General features: G+C 38.2%; 1 protein-coding gene across 1 annotated transcript; it reads right to left on the bottom strand.

Moving 5' to 3' along the window:
* Positions 1–10508: 10508 nt before the first annotated feature.
* LOC137838654 (uncharacterized) lies at positions 10509–11804 on the bottom strand. The gene has a single exon (XM_068647888.1). It carries the CDS (start codon positions 11802–11804, stop codon positions 10509–10511), a length of 1296 nt encoding a protein of 431 aa, XP_068503989.1.
* Positions 11805–18493: the final 6689 nt, after the last annotated feature.

Raw genomic sequence — 18493 nt, 5'->3', positions numbered from 1 at the left:
TATTTTTTATTTTATTCTCAGTATTTTTTTCTTTTATTCTTAGTTTTTATTTTAAGTAAGTTTTTATTTTATTTTTTTAGAATATTTTTTTTTTTAGTTTTTTAGTTTCATTATTTTCTTTTCTTTTATTCTTAGTTTTTATTTTAAGTAAGTTTTTTATTTTTTTAGAATATTTTTCTTTTTTTTTAGTTTTTTAGTTTCATTATTTTCTTTTCTTTTATTCTTAGTTTTTATTTTAAGTACGTTTTTTTATTTTTTTAGAATATTTTTCTTTTTTTTTAGTTTTTTAGTTTCATTATTTTCTTTTCTTTTATTCTTAGTTCTTATTTTAAGTAAGTTTTTGTTTTTTTTTTTTATATATTCCTTATGTTTTTTATTTTTCTGATTTTTTTATTTAGTTAATTAATTTTAATTATAAGCTTCTTGTTTTTTTTATTTTCTTTTATTTTTTAAAAAAATTGTTATTTTTTTTGGTTTATTTTTTTTAAAGTTTGTTATTTTTTCTGTATTTCAAAATTCCGGTTTTTCTTATATTTTTAAATTTTTTTTTTTATGCTAATTCTTATTTGAGATTGTCTTTATAGTCTTCATTGTCTTCAAACTGGAAAATATATAATTATTTGTATCATAAAAATCTTAAGAAAATAAATTATTGAAAATACTAATTTTTAACTTCAATTTGATTTTGTTCAAACAAGATCTCAAGTAGACATGACAAAAAAAAATATTCTTATTGATATTTATGCATAAATTTTACTATAAATATAAAAATAGGTATTTTTAATAGGTATCCTTAATAAATATAAAAATATTTTTCTCTATTTCTTTTGTATTTTTCTCTCATATATGCTACTAAAGATTGAAATACTTACATGGACATATCTTCATAGAGCAATTATTTGATTTAACCATTGGACCGATGCAGCACAGCGTTGCATTCCAACTTTACCAGTAATTTGTTGCCATCCAAAAATCTAAACAATGCCAAAATTAAATATATTAAGAAAAAAAAAATTAAAAACAGACATGCTAGAGAAAGACTACTTGTTTCAAACACTTTTACCTGGTACTGCTATCACGTGTGTTATAAGGAATACTCAGGCATGGAAAATCATCCACTCGAATGCTCAATTTTAATAATTGAACATTTGGGCATTCAGTGACAGCAACCACAGGCACATGATTTTCCCTCCCATGACTAAGATTATAAGATAAGTGCAAAATAAATCAGTCCAAAAAATGTAAGTAGAATATTGCATTTTAAAATTTTAATGCTTATAGAATTTCATAAAATAAATAACTCGGAAAGTCGAAAAATCTTTAAAGGACCATAACGATTGAGCATTGTAAAAATTTCAAGTTCTTATCACTTGTAATCTTCTTTTGAACATTAACAAATGTAACATGTTAAATTTCTCCAATACATAACAGTCAAAATATGAAATTTATTGGTTAAAAAAGTCTAAACCACGTAGAACCAACCTTAAACCTTAAACTTTAAATCCTAAATTCTAAATCTAAACTCAAGTGCTACTAAGTTATTTACTTTACTCAAGATTCAAAAGCTTGTTTCACTCTTGTTATACCACATGGGATAAACCTGTCCTAAAAGAAATTGCATGATAAAACTCCCCCTGTTGTTTTTATGTCACATTTTAAGAACTTTCTGTATGAGAAAAGTCCCTCCATTCTTCTTTATAGGTCATATTCTAAAGCTAATCTTGTTCCTTTACAAAAAAAAGTCACTATCAAATCTATGAATAGTTAAATACTTTTCCAAGTCTACCCTTCATCTACAATTTCATTATGCTTAATTCCTCTACCCTACACGTCCCTAAAAATGTTTCTACTTCTCCAATAACAGAATAATGAAATTTATGGGACACTGGAAAGATAATGAAGGTGAAGAGAGAAATTAAACAGTTAGCGAGATAAAAAGAAGTGTAGTTCTGGAATGTTCAAAAGAGTTATAGTAAACCAAGATAGAATAGATAACCTGTGACCATTTATTGCTCTTTGCATCCCTGTTTCAGCATCCTTGACATGTGCGACATAGTCCACCTGTGTATAGGACATAATTATACTCAAGCATGACACAGAATATATTTGGACTATTCTCACCTTCTTAAGTAATTTTCTAACGTTAAACTAAGCCCTGAGCTTAAATTCTAAGAAAACTATATATAATAATTGGGGTAAGTCTCTCTTACAAATATGATTTAAATAGAACTCATTAAACTTGGTCAATCCTTACCTTAGGAGCCTTCTTTTGTGGAGTTAATTTAAGTTCTAAGTTAAAATTCTCCTAACAATTATTATTAGCATCGATTTGATAAAAAAAACACTATGATAATAAGTTTTTTTTATCAACAAATAATAAAATTAAATTAGATATTTCAATCTTTATATGAATCAAGAAAGTAATATAAATGGGTTGCCAGGCATGCTGAATTTGCTGCATAATTATGCAGCAAGAAAATCAGCCAACGCTCCTATTAACAGCTCAGAAAAATGATCCTAATGCTCATACTGGCTACACAAATCTGGACTTTATAAATTATCGACAAGCTAACCAATGAACAACTACTAAAACTAAACATAGCAGCAACATAACTTACATGAACCCCTTATTTATCCAAATAAACATCTCTGCACTATTGCTCCTATTCAGTCCTCAGAGTACTTCAATCAAACATACCTGTATCCTGTTCCTCTAACCCATAGAACACCTGCACTCTACTTTCCACAGATCTCAGTTGCTATTCCTTATGATTAGCTTTTCAAATTTGCTTAACACCGTCCAACGTTCCCAAAAAGCATGCTAAACCAGAGTTTTTACATAACTCTATTGACCCTGCACTGTTTAATAAGCAAACACCATCTTATTCCTTGGCTTTAACCCGTAAAATCCAAAATACCTCTATTCCACATAAATATTCAATTGCTTCATGCACCCCTGCCGCCAAACCCTTCTCACTACTGCTAATACCAATGGTGATTAACCCTTTAAGTCCAACGTCTGTAACCAGTGTTTCTGCATACACCACAAAGGATAACAACAGCCCATAGAACTCAACCACCACCATTGGTCCTTCCTCAGAATAGCCTAAGCCAATTTTGCATCTGTTAGATTGGTCGGATGTCCCCTGCATACTAGCAGCTAATTCACCCTTCAGATTCCTCCAAATGGTTTCCTGATGTGCTTACCTCATCTCAGTATTCCTCTACATACACATCCAAAACATAGCTCGCAACACGGATTGCTAAAGGCAATCACATTACCAGAACACTCCACCTAACCACCTTACCTCATAAGTGCTACTTGTTCAAAACTGATACAGCTTAGACAGTAAATTGTCCAATGCTCCCACAAACCTTCAATATGATCTTGCCTTAGCATCCACAATATACCTTTGCTACCTCCAGAAATTGCTCCATCTTCATATTACTACCACACCCTCTCTACTACTCCAGTAAGCTAAAAACACAGGTTTGATAATACCTCACTTTTTCCTTCACGATAGTACCTCACATACATTTTGATAATACCTCACATACCTTCACGATAAGTGTTAATATTTAGTGTAGTTTCATGCAAAAAAAACTAGACATTTATTTATTTTAATTCTTGATTAAGCTGTAACTCAATTATAATTTGAGAATTTAGAATTCAATAACATATTTTGGAGTTATGAGATAAATAAGAACTATTTATTCCCAATTTTGTGCTAATTTCAGGAATTTAAGGAAATAAGAAGAAAATTTAGAGACGAGTGAGAAAAGACAAGGTTGAGACACCCAAGACTCACCCAAGCCATTCAAACTCGCTAAAGAACTCGCCTAGCTAAACCAATCTTGCTCAAGTGAGATCACTCTAGAGGCAAACTTGCTCTCTGGACCAAACTCGCTCAAAACATGCTCAGCCTCACCTAGAACATGCTCAGATCTCGCCCAGGCTTGATTGAGCAAGTTTGCTCTAGTAAAGTTGGTTTTTATTTTCTCTAATCTTGCTTGAGCGAGCCATATCTTGCTTGAGCGAGATGTCACTTAACCCAAGCCTAATTAGGTTAAATAAGGGTGTAAGGTAAAAAGAAATTTGTGATCTGGAAGGGAAACCAAAGAAAGGAAACCCTAAAAGAGGCAGCCAACAAGGAACGTTCCTGATCTTTTTCTTTGGATTTGGTTCATGTATGACCACCATGAGTGGTTAATTCTTTCCTTTGGGATTTAGAGTAATTTATTCAAATTCTGATGTATTTTGGTGGTAATTATATATGAATTTATGTTCCTCTTTAACATTGGTATTGCCATTTTATACTTAAACCCTGAATTTTTTATTCATGAACTTGATTATGGGATCTTGTATTATGTGCTTAAAGCTTGAAATTTTATATGCATGAATTTGATTATTGGATCTTGTATTTTGTGCTTAAAGCTTGTATTTTTAGATTCATGAACTTGATTACTGGATCTTGTATTTTGTGCTTAAAGCTTGAATTTTTATTCATGAACCGTATTCTTGGATTTAACTAGAAAGTACTTATAAGAATCTGACCTAAATGATAATACTTTATATGTTCTTATCCTAGACATAGATTAGAATGTATCAATTGCCATATAGCATTTGTTCTTAGTGATAAGAATGTTTTCTAATGATGCAAGACATCAATGTTTAGGAGATAATCTTGATAATTTCATATGTGAGGAATCAATATGAATGACTTTTATAGGTGTATCAATATCAATTAGATTAGAATATTGTATGTTTTTATTTACCCAAAATATAGACGAGTGAGAAAGATTAACTTCAATCCTGATTTTATCAATTGAATTCTTTTATTCATTTATTTGGTTTTAATTTAATTTTCATGCAAGCTTATGTCAATATCTTTCAAATCAAATTATTGTGCATATTCTTATACTTAGCGAATGCTACAATTAGGATTTTAAATAATTGTTCGACATTTGTCTTTCTAAGATAAATTATTACTTCTGACTTGGTAGATTTGTCGAAAAAGATCAACAAGCACATAAAACATAATTGACATCCCTTGCTTTTTTTTATATATATTCCACTTGCCCACAAAACTTCTTCTTTCTTTTAGACAACACAAGTTTGCCACCCATAAGAACCCTATTCCTGCAGAGTGCTTGTTCCAGTAGAAAAACCTGTAGAGTGTTATCCCTGTTAGAATTATGGGGCTAAAACAAGATTAACTTCAATCCTGATTTTATCAATTGAATTCTTTTATTCATTTATTTGGTTTTAATTTAATTTTCATGCAAGCTTATGTCAATATCTTTCAAATCAAATTATTGTGCATATTCTTATACTTAGCGAATGCTACAATTAGGATTTTAAATAATTGTTCGACATTTGTCTTTCTAAGATAAATTATTACTTTTGACTTGGTAGATTTGTCGAAAAAGATCAACAAGCACATAAAACATATTTGACATCCCTTGCTTTTTTTATATATATTCCACTTGCCCACAAAACTTCTTCTTTCTTTTAGACAACACAAGTTTGCCACCCATAAGAACCCTATTCCTGCAGAGTGCTTGTTCCAGTAGAAAAACCTGTAGAGTGTTATCCCTGTTAGAATTATGGGGCTAAAACAAGATTAACTTCAATCCTGATTTTATCAATTGAATTCTTTTATTCATTTATTTGGTTTTAATTTAATTTTCATGCAAGCTTATGTCAATATCTTTCAAATCAAATTATTGTGCATATTCTTATACTTAGCGAATGCTACAATTAGGATTTTAAATAATTGTTCGACAGTTGTCTTTCTAAGATAAATTATTACTTCTGACTTGGTAGATTTGTCGAAAAAGATCAACAAGCACATAAAACATAATTGACATCCCTTGCTTTTTTTATATATATTCCACTTGCCCACAAAACTTCTTCTTTCTTTTAGACAACACAAGTTTGCCACCCATAAGAACCCTATTCCTGCAGAGTGCTTGTTCCAGTAGAAAAACCTGTAGAGTGTTATCCCTGTTAGAATTATGGGGCTAAAACAAGAGGGGGTGAATTGTTTTTGAAAGATTTTCGCAAGTATTGAAGGTAGAGTGAAAGGCTACGAATAATTAATCAATGGAAAATCTGTCCAGTCAAATACAAAAATGTTTTTAAGTTTGATGCAGAAAATCAACCAATTGTTTTTACGAAACAGTCGGTTGTTTTTATCAGCAGCTTATAAAAACATATTTAAAGCAATTTAATGAATGTAAGGATAGAGAAATTCACACAGAATGTTTATACTGGTTCACTCAACACTTGAGCTACATCTAGTCTTGAGAAACCACTTAGAATTCACTATGTAATCAACTCTAGATTACAAGTTACACACACCAAGAGTGATGATCTTGAACCCCTCAAGAACACACACCACTCCTTGGCAAAAACCACACCAAGAATGTTGATCTTGATCCCCTCAAGAACACACAACACTCGGAAACACCAGTACAAAAATATAATTATTAAAAAGGAAGAGAAAAGAATACACCTGGGTAAATCACAAGATCAAAGATCAGAATACAAGACCCAATCTTATTCCACACTTGAGATGATCCAAAAGCTCTTTGAAAATTTGAAAACTATTTTTTATTGATATCTCTCACTTAGTTAATGCATAGTAGCGTAAAACCACCTTTTTTTATCTTTCAATCAAATGGTTAAAACAGTTACAAAAAAGCTCAAAAGTTGTTGGAATCGTTTAAAACAGAAAAACCACTTAACAAAATTCTGTTAAGGTTTTCAACAAAACAATCGGTTGATTTTTCGAAATAATCGATTGACTTTTGTTTGACAACATTAAAATCCACTAAGTGTCAAACAATCTGTTGCTTCGAAATTTTAACCTGTTGAAATTTGTTTGACAACAAAGCCAAAGACAAAGCTTTTCCAAATCATTTTGAAATCCACTAAGTGTCAAACAACCTGTTGATTCGAAATTTCAACTTGTTCAAATTTCACTTCCTTTTAGAAAACCCATCTTTTCAAAATGTTAAAGATTCAATTGATCTTGGATCATCTTAAGGAGTGAATTAAAAGGTTTCAAACAACTAGACACACACACACAACAACAAGGTCTTCAAGCTTTCCACTTGGATTTGGAGACATCAAAACATCTTGTTCAATAGTCCCATCCTAAAGCCTAAGCCCATTCTCTATGCGTAGGTAGAGTTTGAGACCTTCCTCATTAACATTGCTTTATTCCTATTGCATCCAGACCTAAGAATCGGAGATGGTATAAGGATGCATATAACATGGTTGATTTGAGTTGTATGAGTATATATTGAATTGACTTAGAAGTTAAATGAGTTTTTATAGTTAAATTGGGTAAGTACTTGCTTTTGTTGGGTTCAAAAAGTGTGTTTGTTTTAAAAAATTTAAAATATGTAAAATGGTTGAATTAAGTGTTGAAAGTGGTTTTATAGAAAATGATATAGAATACTAAGTTTTGGACAATTTATTGAATAGATGGAATTTTGCTCAACAAATTGCAATGTGTTCAATGGTATTTTTCAATTTTACTCAACTGATTAAAATTCATCAAGCGAATGCAAACTAGATGAAATTCACCCATCATTTCAAACTTGAGAGCAATTATAATAAATTTCTATAATTGAATTTGCTTATCATATTTGTCCTATTTTACAATGTAATATTTAATTGAAAATATTATGAAATGCTTATGGATTTATATGATATACAAATATGAAAAGAAAAATCATATGATGCTTATGATTAAAAAGATGTTTCATATGTTGAAACTGAATTGGTAAGTCACATACCTATGATTAAGAAAGATCCTGGTATCTCATTTATTGTTCAAAATATTACATGATTGCTTGATGCATGGTTTATTTTGTGTCTTTGCATAGTACCTTGGTTTGTGCCCGTCCTTTACCATGTTTGTCCTTTTGACGCAGATTCGAAGATGGATAGGCAACGAAGGTCGCGGCTGGCTCAAGTGTTGCGGTCCCAAGATGGGGCCTCAGCATCACCTCGCTCAACCTCCGGAGGCCCATGAAGTGTAGCCTGATTTTGTGCCTCACGTGAACATTGGATGTGTATAGGATGTGATTGCCCTTTGCTTAATTTACCTTTGTCATGGACTTTATCTGTAACTATAACTCTTGATCCTTACCTAGATGTTTATTTGCTTTATCTTTGCATACTTGTGTTTGTTTCTGCTTTCTTTGCTATATCGCGTGCGTTACCTTCGGTACTCCTTGTCATTGTGTTCGACTTTAACTCTTTAGGTAGCACGTGATCTCCTCTCTTACTCTCCCCGTTTAAGTCTTGATGCGTACCCTTCCCTTGGCCTCTCCACCAAGAAACTTACTTGGCCTTCGTACCTGCGAGCAATCTTCCCTATGAAAGCGCCGCTTACCGCGTCATTGCCTAAAGGCAAAGTAGGATTTGGTCTCTACTATGGCCTCAACATCGCTTAAAGGCAAGGAGGACTTATCTGTCCTGTGCTGGGTGTCTACACTCGAGGAGAGACCTGCTCTGGGTGCCCTTAGTGCGCCTAAATGCTTTGGGAAAAAAGTCACACTCTGGTGCCCACGCCCATGGAGAGGTCTGGGCAATAGTACTGTATCGTCCATGGAGTGTCTAAAACACCAGGGCAACTTAGCCCCTATCTTTTTGCCTTCGGTGCCCACGCCTGAGGAGAGGCCTACTACAGCAACGCCGTATCATCCTCAGGGTGTCTAAAAACACCAAGGCGAAGTGTTCTGAACATCACACGCTGGGGCTAGCTGTTCCTACCTGAGGAGGGGGCGTCCCAAAGGAATCCCTTGACCCCTGCCCAGGGACTAAGTACCTAGATTTTAGCTTTCATCTATCGTCTGATACCGGGGCCAGCTATTCATACCTGAGGAGGGGGTGCCCCGTAGGAATCCCTTAACCCCTGCTCAAGGGCTAAGCGCCCGGGTTTTTAACTCATACTGATATCTGGTACCGGGACTAGTTGTTCTTACTTGAGGAGGGGGCGTCCCGAAGGAATCCCTTAACCCCTGATCAAGGACTAGGCTCCTGGATTCTAACTTTATACTGATATCTGGTACCGGGGCTAGTTGTTCATACTTGAGGAGGGGGCGTCCCGAAGGAATCCCTTAACCCCTAATCAAGGACTAGGCTCCCGGATTCTAACTTTATACTGATATCTGGTACCGGGGCTAGTTGTTCATACTTGAGGAGGGGGCGTCCCGAAGGAATCCCTTAACCCCTGATCAAGGACTAGGCTCCCGGATTTTAACTTATACTGGACATACCTGTTATCTTGCTCTCCGCTTGATTATCTGGTGGCAACGCCTTGTGCTGGCGACGCCCTGTTCTGGTGACACCTTGTCTCGGCATCGTTATCTTGGCGACACCTTGTCTTAGCGACGCCTTATCTTGGCGACGCTTCATCTTGGCAACGCCTTATCTTGGTATCGCCTCATCTGGGCGACGCCTCTTCTTTTCGTCTTTGTTTCTTTAACCTTTGATCTTACATTCGAATGAGAGAAAAACTAGGGCAAAAATATCTTAAACTTCTCTTTTCTTTATTTGGGTGACCTCATTAAAAAACCCCCGGGAGGGAAAAAGAGTCTCCTCTTTACAAACTTCAACTGGAATAACATCAACTGAAATAAAACTTTAAATTTGCCGCATTCCAGCTACGTGGGATGGGGCCCCCTTCTAAAGTCTCTAGCTTATACGAACCATTCCCTTTGGCCTTGGTTATCCTGAACGGTCCAGTCCACTTGGGAGACAACTTGTTTTCTAATTCGTAGGGGTGGGCCTTCCTCATGACCAGATCACCAACCTGAAACTGTCGCAGTTTCACCTTGGAGCTGTACTGACGCTCCACCCTTCTTTTCACGGCCTCAACCTTGATTTTCGCTTCTTCTCTAGCTTCATCTATCAGGTCCAGGTTCACCCTCCTTTCTTCGTTGGACTCTTCCGCCACGAAGCCCAGGAAACGGGGCGAGCTTTCGTGGATCTCCACTGGGATTATGGCGTCCGATCCATACACTAAGCTGAAAGGTGTCTCCATGGTGGAGGATTGAGGCGTGGTGTGGTAAGCCCGTACGATCCTTGGTACTTCATCTGCAGGCGAGGCCTTTCCGTGTGTTCCTTCTATCAGCGAGGCCTCGCCGTTTTTTCCTTCTATATGTGCGTCTTCCATAGGCGTCGCCCCTAAGGTGGCTTCGACTGGTGTGAACCCTGCGGGCGCCACTTCATCCCATGATTCTAATTCTGTAGGTGAATCTGAGACAGGCGGTCGCTCAATCACCATAACTACGCCTCTCTTTGTTTTCAAACTATTCTCATAGCACTTCCGGGCCTTTTCTTGGTCTGACTTGATTACTATCACCTTGTCGCTAAGGTCTGGTAACTTCATCTTCATGTGGCGGGTGGAGGACACCGCCCTTAATCTGTTCAAGGTGGGTCTGCCTAACAGAATGTTGTAAGTTGAGTTGGCGTTAACCACCAAGTATCAAATGCCCTCGGTGCGTGATGCCGCTCCATCAGTGAACGTCGTCCTCAGTTCTAAATAGCCACATACTTCTACTGGGTTACCTGCGAACCCATACAAACACCTCGTATAGGGTCTCAACAGGTCAGGGGACAATTGTAGCTTGTTAAAGGTCGACCAAAACATGACGTCTGCGGAACTGCCCTGGTCGATGAGGACCCTATGTACCTTTCTTCCCGTTGTGACTACCGAAATGACCACCGGGTCATTGTCATGTGGGACGACATCCCGCAGGTCAGCTCTTGTGAAAACGAGGTCTGACTCCCACGGGTTGTCCGGGAATTCTTCTGCAACCAAGTTTACTGACCTTACGTATTTCTTTCGTTGAGAGGCAGTGGGTCCTCCCCCGGAAAAGCCGCCAGAGATGGTGTGCACTTCCTCGTGAGTCGGGACTTCATGCGCTTGACCTTCCTCTGGCGCCGTCGCGTTTGGGGTCGCAGTGGACCTAGCGAGATAATCCTTTAAGAAACCATTCTTCACAAGCTCATCCAACTGATATCCCAACGCTAAGCAGTTATTAATGTGGTGTCCAAATGCCTCGTGAAATTCGCACCATGATTCCTTGTGAGGTCCCAGTATTTTGTTGGACTTCATTGGTGGCCTCAACCTGTCAGCTATATTGGGCACAACGATGAGATCTTTGAGTTCCACTACAAAGTTGTGCCTTAGAGGTCTGTTGCTCTCTCTCCTTCCTTCTGATCGACCCTTAGGTTGAGCTCTCCTTGTCTCGAAGGTGCGCCTCCTATCCTGATTCTTTCTTTCTGTAGTAGCTTCGTGGACTCTGGCGGGTTGCGCACGCATCTGTGCTTTGGGGCGTGTAGGCACAGCTGTTGTGCACTTTTCGTATGCTTCGCCCTCTGAGGCAATGTGTTCCACCGCCTGACGCCTTATTTCAGCGAAAGTCTTGGGGCGGGTGCGATTGAGTGACTTGATAAAAGACCTAGGGCGCACTCCTTTCCTGAATGCGTACACGATCATGGGCTCGTCAGTGATACCCACCTTCACCACTTGTGCCTCGAAACGGCTTATGTACTCTTTCAGGGTCTCCCCTTGATACTGCTTTACGTCGAAAAGGTCGTACGAAATTGGGGTTGGGGCCCTGTTGGCTAGATACTGCTTCCTGAACAGTCGTGAGAGCTGTGCAAAGGACGTGATGTGACCCTCTGGGAGGCTGATGAACCAATCCATAGCCATCCCAGTCAACGTGCTCATAAAGAGCTTGCACCTTACAGCATCAGAACCGCCAACCAACATCATCTATGTGTGGAACTCAGTGAGGTGCGCCTCAGGATCCTCCATCCCTATGAAGGTTACCTTGGGCCCTGTGAACGTGTTGGGGATCGTTGTCTCTAGGATTGCCTGTGAGAATGGTGTTGTGAATTCTCTTGGTGGGGAGGCAGTCTCAGGTTCGTCTACGTCGCGCCAGCCACGACGTAACACCTCATTGGCGCGGTGGAGCTCATCGTTTCTCGCCTGAGATGCTGCGAGATCCGCCTGCATGTGTTCTTGCTCCGCTCTCGATGCTGCCATTGCCTCTTGCAGCCCTTGCATCATGCCCACCAGTTGTTGCATGGTCATCTCCTCACTCCTAGAACGTGCAAGCCTCGTGTTCATGGCTTTTTTGGAAACCTTCTTAACTTATCTGGGCTTTGAGAACTGGAACTGAAAAACTCGTGTAGTGGGACTGATGTTTTATAGGGCGCCAAATGTTCCCGTCGGTTGACCAGGGTCGTCTTTGTGCGTGGCTTGTCCTTGCGAGCTAGGGCACCTTCGTTATGCTCCGTCTTCGATACCTGAAAAGAAGTGCACAAAGGGGCGCCCTCGCGGCCGTTTGCACTCCGACGATCAAGTCAGCTAGCGAGAAACATCAAAGGTGACGCACCTCCGTATCGGAACACCGTAAACGAATGCTCTGAAGGTGGTCAGAAATAACTGAGTGACTAAAACTGTGTTGCCCTAATTGCCTTGTGCTCATAGTGGGTGCGTAACGAGAACAACTAGGGTTAGTGCTCTTGTGTAAAGCTGCGAGAATTACGTCAAAACTTGGATCCCCTTTCGAATGCCCCAAGGTCCCTTTTTATACATCTCTCGTGTTTAAAATGCGTTAAAGCGCATTGAAAGTGTATAAAAATATTCCTTGGAACGTTCGAATCTTAATTGAATTAGCGCGTACCTTGGCAAACTTTCACTGAAACATTTAATGAGCACGTGCTTATTGCCACGTGCTCTTCTAACTTGATCGTTATTCTGCGCGGAGGGTGACTTTCTGGGCGTCAACTTATGCATCCCAATCACTAGTCACTCGCCCTGGGGGTGTATTTACCTTTCTCTCGTACCACACACGTGGTTCTCCCCTGGTCATGGCCCTCTCATGGGTCGTATCGGTACCAGGGTCTCCCAGCAGTGGCGTGGATACTTCATGAGTCAGGTTACCCCCTACTGATATTAGAACTTATGGCCTTGAAGCCACCTTTCTCTTCTCTTTGTCACTGTCCTGAAATGTCGAGGCCCGGAGCCTCCTTGCGACGTCTTAGCTTGGCGATGCCTTATCCTGGCGACGCCTTTGCTTGGCGATGCTTTAACCTGGTGACGCCTTTGCTTGGCGATGCTTTAGCAAGGCGACGCCTTTCTTAGACGATGCCTCAGTCGGTCAATCTGTTGACTTCCTTCCTTGGGTCCCACGAGGGGTCCTACCACACGTTGACTTTTAACCTTTGGTCAATGCCCGGGGACGGGACGGTACAATTGCTTTGGTCAAGGCTCTAGAGGAGATGCCCTTGCACCACACAAATCTAGTATCATAAGTGACCAATTGGTCGTGCACCACGACAGACCTGCTTACTAACTCATTGTCCGAAAACCTTGCCTCATCTCCACTATTCAATACTGTTAAACCATACTCCAGCAACCTTATGCTTATTTCCTTAACACCCTACTAACTTCTCCTCACATTCTGCTTCCAGCTGCCACTCCACCCTACTACAACTCTACTTCCATAATATAATCGTCAAAGTTAACTGCTGCCCCCCTAGCTTCTTCGACTTCAGCTAGCAACATGCCTATTTCCCCGATATTCTCATCTCTACTTATCTCATCCATTCCGAGGAGCTCAAACAACAAAGCACGTTGATATTGTGGCAATTTGATCCCAAAAGTTGTTCCTACAAGACACAGAAAACTGCAAGGGCTGGAAAAATGAATATATAATGTACTTAGCTCTTCCTTTACATGATTCCATACTTGAAGCCTACAGGTGTGAAGCATAACAAGGCAGCATAGCATCCCACAAAAACCCCCTGGCTCTCCTTTGCGACACCTAACCACCACACTCTAGAACACCAAAAACATGATATGTTTCATTAGTGGGTCCAAAACCTACGACCAACCTAGCCAGTTTCAATGATAGTACTAAGATACCCTGTTAAGCACCCCACCAACACCTACAATCCACCTTCGAACCACCTTCGGAAGCCACAATAACACACCAGAAGCATGTGGAACACCGCCAACCACAAACACCTGTTTTGGGATGTACTATAATGTAGTAGCCACAGCCTAGGGACCCTACTCACATCCTCCTTCAGCGAGACTAGGACACCAACAACGGTATACCCACCAAGCGTAAAAATAGTAGCTGTTTACATTCCTCTATACTGCGAAAAAACAGTAGCTGTTTACATTCCTCTGTACTGCGAGTATGAATCCTATCCATTGCTCACCATATAAGAAACATAAGACAACCCACAACCTCCTAACAGCAGCTGTTCCTCACTGAGATCAACACCAAACTGAACCACTCACCACTCCACACTATTAACGCCACACCCAAAGCCTTATACCCTCACCTCATTACATTGGTGTACAAAACATACTGTAGCGACCTATTACTTCATTTACCCTCCCCCCAAAACCCATCCGCTTCATGAGACTGGGTTATTTGCACTGCCTACAAGTCAACCCACTCACACCATAGCAAGGAGACATTGGTTTGGGTTCAAAATCGAGTCAGAGAAAGCGTACGAGAAACCAACTACCTTATGTTTTAACCACAAGCAGAACTGTAGTTGAGCACTCTGGAAGATTTCATCAGCGTCAGGAACTCCTTCCTTGAACACCACCAGGTTCCTTTGTTTCCAAATGCAACTAACAATTGCTGCCCACAATCCTAGCCACACCTGGTTTTGTTTATTAGAGAAATGGATTAAGTGGAAATTCTCCATATGGTTCTTAATGCCCTTGTTTTTGGCCCCCAAAATGTCGATCCAATGATAACACCTTGGCCAAACACGTTGTGTGATGATACAGTCCAGGAAGAGGTGTTGAGAGGATTCTTCTAGCATATTGCATAGCGCGCACAGGGTCGAATTTACCAACACACTCCTTCTCATAAGGTTGACTCTAGTTGGAATTCTATCCAAGAGTACTCCAAGCGGTGACAAGCACTTTTGGCATGACTTTTGCTTGCCATAAACTACAGAACACACCTTCCTTTATACCAGCATGTTCATGGTTGGCCAAGATAGAGTATGCTGACTTAACCGAAAAAATACCTTTTGGGTCCCCCCTCCAGAGGAGATGGTCCTCAACTTCCTTACACAAACTCCCCGTACTTAACATAGAAAGCAAATCTGACTCCAAACTAGACTCCCATTCGTACATGTCCCTTCTCCAAGTCAAGTCCCACTGCCACCTGTCCTCTTTCCAACTTCCTACCTCCCTCACTAACTTACCTTGATCATAGGACAAGGAATAAAGTCTGGGATGCAGTGCTTTCAAACTAGTGGAATGTATCCACACATCCTCCCAAAATCTCACAGTAGCCCCATTGCCTATTTTCCACATAGTAGCCTTTCTAAACCATCCTTCTTCAACCCTGTCACCACCTATCTTGGCAAGGTCCCTCCACCACCATGATTGGTATTTTAAACTAGTCTGTCTTAGATCTGGTTCTGAGCCGTTTTTGGAGTTTAGGATTTCTTTCCATTTACCTCCCTCACCAGACATAAGTCGCCATTTCCATTTTTCCAAAAGGGCAGAATTAAAGTTCCTTATCTCCTTCACTCCTAGGCCTCCTTCCTCTAGAGGCTTACAAACATTGTCCCAACTAACCCAAGAGATCGACTTCTTCTGTCTACCCCAATCCCAGAAAAATTTCCTTTGAATGCTGCTGATTTTATTACACATTGCTACCAGGGCTTTAAAAATGGAGAGATAGAATAATGGAATGGCAGTGAATACCGATTTAAATAAACAGATTCGACCTGTCATGGATAGCAATCTCCCTTTCCATGAACTAAGTCTGGCTTCCAATTTCTTTACTACCGATTTCCAAAACTGTTTCTTCCTTGGATTTCCTTCCACTTCAACCCCAGATATTGGAAGGGGATCCTCGTTGTATTACAATTTAAGGTCTTCGCGTATGTATTATATTTAAATTAGACATAAAAGTAAGATATTTAATATATATATATATATATATATTTTTTTTTTTCCTTTTCAATTTGTAGTGAAATATATGTTTACAGAAAATAACACACAAGTGCTCACCGAAATTAGGACCTAAAGATAATTTTTCTTATGTCTCATCATTTAGCTAATGTGTTCGCTAAATTAAGAAAAAATATATGCTATTGAATGGTTAATATTCTCATTCCAGTGTAAGTCGTTTCCATAATTTCTTTAAGTCATCCCGATTTCTTCAGAAAAAAAATTAATTTGTTTATTTATCATATCAAACTCAAATTTAACAACATTTTCACTAAGATTTATTGTAAAATAAAACAATAATTGTAAAACACTTATATATATAATTATGGTTTAAATATGATTTTGTCTTGGTTTGTGCAACATTTATTGCTAGAACTAATGTTTCGTGAATACTTCGTAATCAATGGAATAATTGTCTTAATTAGTGTGGAAAAATCAGATTTAGGATTACTCATATTTTTTGTGAAGAGAATGCAATACGTGTGTTGATAAGTTGATTAACTTAGAATTTCGAATTTATTTATAGAGAATCATTGCATTGGTACAATAGGTTTTCATCTAGTCTGTTCTTAAAATTATTTATGAATAGATATAATTTACTTATGTATCGTTTTTGTTAATATATGGGTTTTGGTCTAGTTTTCCATATTTTTTTTTGTATTTTTTTAATAATATTTTTTTCATGTGATGACAGATGATTGTTATTACTTGAGGTGTCAGCCTAGTATTGTATAGTAATGTCTAAAATAAAAGTTTTTATAATATATATATATATATATATATATATATATATATATATAAATGTTCATGATAAACCAATATAATCTTATCTCATCAAAGGCCACAATATCAATTATTGCTTCATCAATATTCTTTTACAATGATTAATGTTTTAAAAATTATTATAGATATTAATTAATTTTAAATTATTTATTATAAAAAATAAGCTTGCATGATATATTGTAATATTAAATACAAATTTAACACTTTTAATTTATATATAAAATATAATTTACATAAAATTAGTAAATCAAAGGATCACATGTGGAAAGTAATTATTTGCACAAATTCCTTTTCCTTCTTCTTTCTAAACATATAACTAAGAATTAAACTCTCTTTTTAAGTAGGAAAGAAATAAAAAAGTAAAACACATCAAATTTCTTTAAGTCAAGAATTAGTTATTTATTTATTTTTAGAACGTTTAAATCATCCTGAACCTAAAAGTGTTCTTGGACATTGAATAACCATTTCCTGTACAAAACATTTTAGCATACTTTTTTAGTATGTTGCTCATTTTAGCATACTTTTTTAGTGTGTTGCACATAATTAGATTATTTTATATTCAATTATTACCCACACAAAGACTTCAGTCATGATGAATGTGGACATCTTGTATGAATATGGTCCCTTATGTCTATGACTTTGCAAGAAACAAACGAAGAGAGTTAGAAAAAAATCCAGTGTGAATAAAAAACACTAGGAAAAAATTGGGTCATGGCAATGTGTAAAACGATATCATCACAATGTGTAAAATGATTATGTTTACTGGCAGTGTATGAACGTGCTCAACTTCAAGGCAACTTATGCAAACTCGACTTAACGTAATTATTTTACGAGTTATATATTATTCATAATGCATAGCCATTCAAATTTTATCTATGTTAAAAATAAATTAAATTAAATAGAATTGTACCGGCAGGCACCAGACGAATAGATATGGCCGACCGATCGACCGAACTCATAATAAATGTGAGGGCGCGACAAGACTAAGGTAGTTAACATACTCCGAAGAATAAGGAATACGCGTGTGAAGAAGATATTTTCCCCCGGGTATTCCGGAGCACGATTGGTAAAACCTATCCATAACCACCCTGAGCCCAAGAGGTAGAAAGCCCATTTAGCAATCCTATAAATACGGTGCTCAAGCCAGAGAAAGGTACGTTTTGATTCACTTACTAAACCACTCTTAGAATCTCATACTTACTTGAGCGTCGGAGTGCCTTCGCAGGTACCCTCCCCCGCCCGACCGAAGGAGACACCAAGAAGGAGCAACCGACCGAAAGAGAAGAAGACCGACACGTCAGCAACTACACTACATCGACCGACCGTGCCTGGGCCCCATCTCTCCACTCAGGTACAATTGGCGCCCACCGTGGGGCCGAGGCAAATCTTCAACTTTTTGAAGATATAATGGTTGCGACAAGAAACAACAACGACGCTATGGCAGAACAGATGACTATGATTCAAACCCTCAAAGCTCAGATGGAGGAACTGCGACAAAAGGGGATGGAAGACCATCGCCAACATGAAGAAGATAGACGCCGCCAAGAAGAAGAAATCGCCTTATTGAGAGAACAGAATGCACGACTCCAGCAACAGGTCGATAATCCTAAACGAGAAGGCCAATCCCATATGGCCGACCGAACCGCCTCTCTCATACCTACACCGACCAACACCAA

Source organism: Phaseolus vulgaris, chromosome 4 (assembly GCF_000499845.2).
Source record: "Phaseolus vulgaris cultivar G19833 chromosome 4, P. vulgaris v2.0, whole genome shotgun sequence".
NCBI classification, from domain to species: domain Eukaryota; kingdom Viridiplantae; phylum Streptophyta; class Magnoliopsida; order Fabales; family Fabaceae; genus Phaseolus; species Phaseolus vulgaris.
This window is presented reverse-complemented; position numbering and strand designations above follow the sequence as displayed.